Source organism: Odocoileus virginianus, chromosome 31, assembly GCF_023699985.2.
Source record: "Odocoileus virginianus isolate 20LAN1187 ecotype Illinois chromosome 31, Ovbor_1.2, whole genome shotgun sequence".
NCBI classification, from domain to species: Eukaryota; Metazoa; Chordata; class Mammalia; order Artiodactyla; family Cervidae; genus Odocoileus; species Odocoileus virginianus.
In genome coordinates this window covers 35,209,108-35,218,530 of record NC_069704.1, presented here as the reverse complement: position 1 = coordinate 35,218,530, position 9,423 = coordinate 35,209,108, and the positions used below count along the sequence as shown (strand labels likewise).

The 9,423-nt window shown below is 44.1% G+C and overlaps 1 protein-coding gene across 2 annotated transcripts in view; it reads right to left on the bottom strand.

Moving 5' to 3' along the window:
• Positions 1-221: 221 nt before the first annotated feature.
• The window catches only part of DCAF12 (DDB1 and CUL4 associated factor 12), a 38,317-nt gene continuing 29,115 nt past the window's right edge, over positions 222-9,423 (bottom strand). For both annotated transcript variants that reach the window (XM_020872877.2, XM_020872875.2), the window contains exons 5-9: positions 7,144-7,337; positions 6,142-6,207; positions 4,751-4,913; positions 2,812-2,990; positions 222-2,317 (exon numbers count right to left, since the gene is read on the bottom strand). In XM_020872877.2, the coding sequence (XP_020728536.2) occupies positions 2,159-2,317; positions 2,812-2,990; positions 4,751-4,913; positions 6,142-6,207; positions 7,144-7,337 (761 nt within the window). In that variant the 3' untranslated portion in view covers positions 222-2,158. The remainder of the gene's footprint in view (positions 2,318-2,811; positions 2,991-4,750; positions 4,914-6,141; positions 6,208-7,143; positions 7,338-9,423) is intronic.

Below are 9,423 nucleotides of genomic sequence, written 5' to 3'. Positions count from 1 at the left end.
GCATGCCTACTCTCAACTGGACTCCAGAGCAACTGCTCCTGGGCCAGGGTTGGGGACCAGGCGCAAGCAGGTATGTTTGTGTGTTTGCCTTTGACCCACCTTTACCCTTGGGGGAACTCCTGTGTTCTGCTTCAAGCAATCCGAGAATCCCAAACTGGCCTTCCAGCCAGTCACTGGGGACCTTTTTCCTGCTGCCTCTTGGCTACACATACTCAAACCACTTTGCACTGGAATATTTATTTATTTTTACTTGGCAAAAAGTCAAGTGCTACATTTTGAAAAACAAAACCTCAAACAATCAAACGCATTACCCGTCACAGAAGAGGGTCTGGCAACAGTACAAAACATCCTAAAATTATTTTTATACAAGTAGGTTTAAAATGAGTTCTGTGAGAACTAAGAAATCTACAGCTTGTAGTTTAATAATAGAAAAAAATTAAGACAATTAAAAGATCTGTAGCATCCAGCATTTTGCTTAATTCACTGTTTATAGCACCTATGTCTCTAGGTTAGAAGATGAAAATTCTAGAACCTGTGGTGTATGCCTTGCAACACTATACAGGGTGGACGTGCTGTCTCCCCTCCCCATTAGCCCTCCATCACCAAAGAGAAGATACTTTTTTTTTTCAATCTCCTCAGTTACACCCAGAGCAGGGGGGACAACTAGGAAAGCGACTTGGACACGAGTGCAGGAATATGACTTCTTTACCCCAGAATGGGCTGCTACCAGAAAAAGAGCATGTGCTTAGAGTGGTGGAGGAATATGGGGGTGGGAACAGCTCTTATCTGCAATATGATGCATAAAAAAGCAAGGAGTAACTGGTCAGTCAGTTGCCTGCAAGTTCAAAAACCTCAGACTACACAGTTCAAGGGTGGAACAAATCACTGATCACATCGCTGCTTTTACATGCACAACACTGCTGGCTATAGGCCACCCCATTGCCATCCCAGGGCGGAGCCAACAAAGTGGCTCCACTGTCTTCAGAAAACACACATTTCACACACGAGGCACTCACTACACACAGATAAATCCCCTGCTCATCCCCACCCTCCTGAACTGAACCCATTTTAGAAAACAAAAGCAAAACCCGCTGGGGAGATTAGAAGAAAGGTGAAGAAGTTTCTCCTCAAAGCCAAAGGGACCAAAGCATGTGCATTTTAGCAGACCTGAGGTCTCCCATTCCAGGTCCCTGAGGAACCATATCAGGTCTTGTCTGAGAGGAGGGAGAGGGAGGCTGGAATGGAAACTCTTTTGATCAAGTCCCATCAGGCCTTCTGCAACTGCCAGAGCTGCATTTTTAACTGAGACTCTGCTGTTTTGGGGGGAGTAGCCGTGGATTGGACCGGATGGGAAACTGAAGTGGAAGTGACACATACACAGAGATGTCCTCCCCGAGGGTCACAGAAGGGGAGGGGCAGGTGGGAGGTGGGTTACTTTGCAGTCCTGGCGTCAGAGGCGCAGGGAGCTTTCAGTCGAATTCAAAGGGTTTCCTACTGGTGGTTTGTTTTCCCTTCTATTTTTACTTCCTATAATCAGTGTCAGACTTTACAAAACAAGATAAAGACCAGTCCCAAAGCTAGACTCTGTGAATAAAGTTGTTTCTTTTATAAATATTTTAATTACAGTAATCCTCACTCCAGGTAACTTCAATGACACACGGTACTTACAGGCACACAAGATCTCTCTCACACACATACACCGCACACACATCACACACACAGCCCCCAAACTTTCACAGAAAGTCTAGGACAGCAACTGTATAATTATAAAGGAGCCCTACCTCTCAAGAGTGAAGTAAGGGTGAGGATGACTATGTCAACCTAAGGAACCCAGAGAGGGGAGAGTGTGTGTCACTTAAAGAAAAAATACAAACAGGAATTAACAACAATGTCTGGTTGAGAAGCCAGGAAGAAAAAAGATAGTAAAGTTAAAGTCTGCTTACCAAAAAAAAGAAAAAAATGAAACAAAAAACCAAAAAGTCCTTTAAATTTCTGTACAGAGGTTCTTCCTGTCAAGTGCCTAAAGCATAGGCAAACTCTGGTGTTCCCACTAAAATATGAGAGCCTCACACAATTGGAAAAAAATCAAAAGAAGAAATGGAAACTGAAGATGGAAGTTAGTGTAAATCTCTGCATTTGGGGAGACAGTTGGTTGTCATTAACTCCAGAGCCCAGCATAGTTTCCATGGAGCCCTGAAGGGAGGGGACCTCCTGCCACAAAGAGTTTCGTTCCGGACGAGTCGTAGCAGTGGGTGTAAACAGCATTGGGGAAGAAATCAATGTCCGAAAAGTAATTCCTCCAGGTTTCATCATGATTCTATGGGGTAAAAAAAAAGACTCTGTTAGCACTTGCCAGAGGGGCAGAAAAGGTGAAAGAAGGGACAAGGATGCTTTCTGGGCCCCTTGAGAGAAGGTCCTGTTATCTATCACTGGATCCCAGGAGACTGGTGCTCATGGACTTGGGGCCCCATTTTTCCAAATGATGTTAGGGAGGAGCCAAGTAGGATGGAAAAGTGCTAAGAAAACCTACGGTCTTCTCAGGACCGCTGGAATCAGTGTTTTAATAATTCACTGGCAGTCTCAGTGGGAGGCTCCTTCTCCTTCTGGCTGTTATCACCTGCAGGTTATCCTGGGTCAACTAGTTTGTCTTTGGGGCTTCAGTTTTCCCATGGATGTGCAGACACAGAAACAAAAATCACCTTGACCTGCCTCTTACTAGTGAAAACACTATGACGTCTTAGCAGGGGTGGGAGTGTAAGGACTCTGTTTCTGTCACTGGCCGGTAGCCATGTGAGGCCTGGGCTTACTCACCAGCCAGCCTTTGCCAGTTGTTAGTTTCAGGTTCTCTCCTGCGAGTTTGGGCTTGGACCCGCAACAAGCTGAGAGCTTCTCTTCCAGGAACCTCTGAGCTCGGATGTCATAGAACAGCAGGGAGCCCTGCCCTGTGCCCACAGTGATGATGTGCTCGTAGAAGCTCACTGACCGGATCCCTGAGAGAGAGAAAAGGAAAAGGGCGATCGGATCTGCGAGCCTGAATTTCTCTGGCGCTGAGTTCACATGCCACCCCGACATCCCACAGCACCTTTCCTGTGGCAGACCTAGCTCAGGCGCAAGCCGAAGCACCGTGATGCCACACTGGCCACGCACACTAACAGGAACCTTCCCATAAGCCTCAGAGAAGCGCCTGATGATGCCTGAGATGCTTGTGGCCTAGGACCGCAAGTCTGCCCTGAACCTTCCTGCCTCCCTTGGCTCACTCTGAAGTCATCCTTCATCACTCTGAGCTCGTCTCCATTCTATGTTTCTAACCTGCACTGAAGCTGAGGGTAATATGCATATTTATAAATCATTACATTAACAAGGACTTTCTTGTATTTGACCTAAAACCACTACCATGGCACGGCAAGACGTCTTTATCTGGTATTAATTGTGTTAGGAGAGTGGCAAATAGCCTAGAACTCAAGGCTCAAAGGTGCACAGTCTCTCACTTGTGAATTTAAGACAAGTCACCTAATCCCTTTGGGTCACAGGGAAAACACATCTGCTGCATCTGTGGACTAAATAAGAGCATGCGATTTGAAGAGGTCTCACTAGTATTTGTGAAATCAATATCTCCTTATTAGGTTTGAATGCCACTTCTGTAACAGTAACCAAAATCTCTTCACTGCAGACATCATTCCTGCCAAGGCAATTTACTCTTTCCCTTACTTACACACAGTTACTCTCTCAGTTCTGAAATATAAGTATTTCAAAGATAACTGAAAACAAACAAGCCCAAAACAAAGGCCATATCTGCAACATTTGCATGAAAATAAATATTACTTGAAAGAGAGAAGCTAAAGTGTAATCCATGCAGTGCCTTTTAATTGCAGCCACGTTTTTTGCATGAGAAGGGGGACAAAGGAGAGATAAGAAAAAACACACTTTGTTAAATTGGATCCTCTGGATTCTGGTCCCTATCCAGAAGAGGCTGTTCCTCTACCAACCAGTGTGATGTTGGGTAAGTTATTCAACCGATATGGGTCCTAGTCTCCTCCTCTATAAAATGGGGTATAAAGTGCCTCCCACAGGGTTCTTGGTAAGATGAAATGAGACGGCTGACAAAAGTATTCTGAAATCTTTAAGTACAGTACAAACATGCCTTTTTATTCCTCAATAAAGAATGAGGGTGCCCTGTGAGAGAATATGCTATTAAAGATTGGTGGTGGTGGAGTTTTGAAGTCTAGTTCATCCAGTGGTCAGAACTAAGTATCTTCTTTATCTTTATTGACATACAATCAATACACAAAGCACTGCAAATATTCAAAGTACACAATGTGAAGTTTTAATATATGTATATATCCACAACACCATCACCACAACCAAAACAACATTATCACCCCCAAAAGTTTCCTCACAGCCCTCCAAAATCCCCCTCAGTCTACTGCATCATCCCTTAGCATAAAATGAATTTTCTAGTTCAGGCAGAGTTCCAACAAAGAAACGAACACAGGAAAGAGAGCAGGGTGATGTGAGGGAGCACAGAAACCACCAATATCCTGACGACTGGTTTCCATCAAAGGCTTCTGTGACCACACATTTGTCTCAAGTGTTTGAAGCTTGGCCGCCACGCAGGCATTCCAGCTCCCCTCTGTGTCACCAAACTCCTTCATAAAGATCACTGTACTCGTCTGGAAGCCAGTATGGAAACAGAAGGGCAAAAACCAACGGCGATGCAGCTCTAAGCCTGAGGGGCGCACAGGGCTCTTACCGCTGCCTCGCTCCCTGGAGCAGACAGACTTGACGTTGTATGATGGCTGCCGCGGGTCCAAGAAAGAGACGTGAGCTTGGGAGCCCACTGCATAGACTGACCATTCATTACCATAGGCCAGGCACACATTTTCACGGCAATATGGCAGTTTGGTGGAGAGGAGCTGAAAACAGAGGAGAAAGGTCACCACGGTAACACTAGAGCGTATAGGAAGGGCGCCGTCTTCTGCTGCCCATCCCTGTGGGCTGTCCCCACCCACAAGACGTGCACAGCCAGAGATCAAAAGACACACTGCTCCATCCCCAGGTATGCCAGAGAAACAAAGGTGGTGATAGTAAACAAGATCTAGGTACTGAAGAGGACTGCTTAGGGGAAAAGGTCAAGCTGGAATTAAATCATGAGAAGCAGAGAGAAAGGCCAAACGCCACAGGCTGTTTCCAGGGATAACTCCAGGCATTAAAGCCAAGGGCCCATCTGCTTTCTCTGCCAGGAAGAGCCCAACCTTCTCACCAAGCTTCAGGTAGGGGACCTTGTTTCTGGTGATCTGCAGCCTAAACCCCCCACTGTGTGGCAGCTTACACTACAGAGAGCACACTCGTGGCTCTGCTCAACCCCAGGCAGCCCAATCAGCGCTGACCCTGGATCCTTATCATTTAGCCAATCTTCAGAGCCCACTGCAGTTGAGGCACCCAGCAAGGATGGTGGAGCACAAAGGCTCCTATGACATGAGGCACTCAGTAATTCCTGGAGCTCTGCTTCCTCGTGAAAGAGATTCCATCAAAGAAGGAGTAGGTCTCAAAGGCCTCTGGGACAAGAACGGAGCAAAGGATTCACGGGTACGTTTAGCTTTAGGCAAAAGCTGCTCGCAAATATTGTGAATTCTTACCTTGCGTTGGAGAAAGAAATGGCACACTCCAGTGTTCTTGTCTGGAGAATTCCATGGACAGAGAAGCCTGGCAGGCTACAGCCCACGGGGTTGCAAAGAGTTGGGACACGACTAAGCAACCAACACCCACACCTTACATGATTATTTTGGAGATGACTTCTCTTAATTGATTTTCGTCAACGACTCCTAACATTTAGATTTGCCTGCCCTGACAATGTTGCAAATAGTCCACAATCCATAAGCAAATACTGAAATGCACTGTGGAATGGAAGACTATGAGTTAAGGAGTCTCTCAGCAAGCCCTTGCAATGTGAACAATGTGAAAGCATCACCTCACTGACTTCTTTAAAAGATTTTCAAAAGAGGCAGGCTAGACTCAGAAGTTCATGTACCATGTGATCACATGTCTAGACACTTCAAGAATTCATGTTTTAGATAAGAATGAATAATTCAGAAGATTACAGTATTTTAACTTTAAGGTGAAACTAAGTCATGTTCATCACACCTTAGATAGGGTATTTTCAGCCTTCCAGAGATGAAAGTAGCCATCCAGCGATACTGCTCCCAATTCCTGCAAAAGCAATGAAAAACAGGTCATATGCACAGCAACTCACAACAGTAAGCAGGAGAATACCTGCAGGATGGGGTCCTCCATTCCTCACTTGGATCCCATGATGGTGCCAGGGATTATCAGCCCCTCATCTCGGCCTATGAAATGCAGCTGGACAGCATAATAAAGCAAGGCTGCTTCTTGAGAGAACCCAAGAAGCTAGTCCAGGCTTGAACAGAGACACCCAAGGTTCCAAAAGCCAGTAGCATACAATCATACACGTCACATCCTGTTTGATAGTTAGAAAAGAGCACACACATGAAAGCCAGTTTTATAAGTCTCAGTGTGAGAGCTGCTGTAAGTAGAGGATCTAAGGAAGGAGATCCATCTACCCCTAACCCCTAAATATGGATGAGAGATGGGAGGCTAAGGGAACTAGCCCTCAAATTGTGGGGAAAGCCTTTCTTCTCTTATGGGTCTGGGTCTTCAAACCAGCAGTCTACTTAATAGTTCAGTTTCAGGAGATCTGACTCAGATGATTAGACTTGGTGGAAGCATTGAGAACAGGTTGTGAAGAATGAAAAGGAACTGAATACAAGAGAGAAGAAAGTGACTGCATGTAGGAAAATCATACCCAAAATAGAGCACCTGCAAGGTCAGGTGCAGATGAGACAGATCAGAAAGGCCCTGGGGAAACTCTGAGAGGTTAACAGACATGAACCATGCAGAGAATACTCACTGCAAGGGGCAGGTTTCATCATTTTAGTTATGATCTTTCTCAGAGAGAGATTGTTACTGAGCATCCCTCAGTCTTTAAGAGATGCTGTTTGGGCTCAGAACCGAATTATGCAGTAAGCTCTGACTCGGGAAAAGAGAAGGGAAGTGCATCTTCCAAGACATAAGCCAAGGAACTGGAGCAGGGGGAACAGGCTTCAGGGCCCTCTGGCAAGCTCATACCTTGTTCCTGTTGTTGAAGGCCAGGGCCCGGACCTTGCAGTTGTCAGGGTTTGTGTCCTCCTTGGGGATGTCCTTTAAGGCCTTGTGAGTGATGTGAGAATACACAGGGACTTGTGACACATTGTGTCTTGCGTCGCTTTTGGTCAGCACGTCCTCCGTCACCTCCCAGAGTCCCATAGAACCATCGCGAGAGCCTGCCGGGAGAGGAGACCACGGGCATCAGACATACCAGCTCGCCAAGAGACACTCCCACGGAAGCCAAAAGGACTTTCTTAGCCTAGTTCTCCGAGCACCCAAAACGAACAGCAGTATGCATTTTAACAGCTACACTGAGAGGATGATTCAACTCAAGTGTAGGAGTTAATATATAGGCATATATATGTATATTTTTGACCATACCTGTCCCACAACCTGTGGGATCTTAGTTCCCCAACCAGGAATCGAATCTGCACCCCTTGCACTGGAAGTGCAGAGTCTTAACCACTGCACTGCCAGGGAAGTCCCAAAATGTAACCTTGAAGTGTAATGTGGTTGGTGAGACTATTCAAAAGAGAACATAATACATTTGACAAAGCTCAGTAATGTTCCAAGCCAAACGCTCAGCTTACTGGGGCGTGAATGCACAGGTGATCTCCACTCTAGATCAGCGGTGCTTAACATTTCTGGAGTCACAGTACCCCTTCTTCAGACTTAGGAATGTTAAAGACTTCTTTCTCTAGAAAAATACACCAAAGATCTACATTGCACACTCAACTTCAGGGAGGTTCCTAGGCCCCTTAAACGGACCACAACCCCTGAATTAAGAATGACTGTTCTACATAAGATGAGTGTTTAATAACATAAATTGTTTCCCTTAGGAAACAATAATGAAGCACTTAAAACGGGTCTATTGGATAGATATAAAACAGTATATCAAGAACCATTAAAAAATTTTTCAAATTCCTTTCAGTATCAATATTTGCCAACATTCCATTCAGACCAGAAGGTGCCCCTCCCACACTTTAAATCTCCTGAATACTTCACAGTAAAAACTGTCTAACATGGGAGAAATATTACTCAATTTGCACCATAAGGTCTGTGGACAGAGGTTCAAAACAGAGGGTTCAATGTGTGTGAAATCCAGAAAAGGCCACCGAAAGAAGGGCACATCTAGAGAACTACGTAAGAGTGATAATGCAAGTTCAAAAAATAAAACACCACAAGCTTTATTATGAAAAATGTCAAGCATGTTGAAATGCTGAAAGAATTTTACAATGAATTATATACTTACATCTAGAGTCTAGCATCATATTTTATACTTATACGTGGTATAACATACATCTATCTATCCTTCTAAATGATCCTCTTTTAACCTAGTAATGATTCCATTTTAACAACTGGAATGTGTACTGAAAAAAAAACTAGCAAGATGTATTTAAAAATGTCAACAGTGGCTATCTCTAGGCAGAGATTGTGTGGGTAATGCTTTCCTTTTTTTATTTGAATTCTTAAAATTCTTATAACAAACAGGTTACTTTTGCAGTAAGGAAAAATTTATTTAAAGAACTAATCTGGCAGCAACATGAAGACTAGATTTAGAGGAGATAAGACTAGAATCGGAGAGAAAACACAGAAGGACATTGGGGTAATTCAAAAGATAGATGAGGAGCACCCAGAGAAGGCAGAAAATAAGTTGATGGGTGTAAGAGATATTTTAGAAAATCATATCAACAGGGCTTGGTAATAGATGGAGACTGAATGGTCTTAGTTCCCTTGCTGTATGCCTAGGTAGAAGGTAGGAGCATTACCAATATGTCAATGGTAGGGAGAGGTGTGGTCCTGGGAGGGAGATGATGAGTTTGAATACCCTGAATCTGAGAGAAATGTTCATCATCAAGAGGTTGATGTTCATCAAATGTGAACATTAACACTGGTTAACAAGTATTGAGCATCTTCACTATGGCAGCCACTAAACACTGTATCATTTGATCTTCCCAACGCCCCTTTAAAGTATGTATAATCATTATCCATGTTTAAACCCAAGTCTTAAAAAGGCTTAAATAACTTGTCCTCTATGCTAATAAGCAGTATGACCAGGATTCAAATTCAGGTCTTTATTATCAGAGCCAATATTCTTTTTTTTAATGCAGCAAAACCTATTTTAATGTTAATGGTACATCAAACATTCTTTTTTGGTAAATAACAGAACCTTGTTTATACCCAATGAAATAAGATATCTACACTGACTTAAAACTACCTGGCAAGATATCAGCAAGAAAGCTGATGTGACCTCTCAGAGTA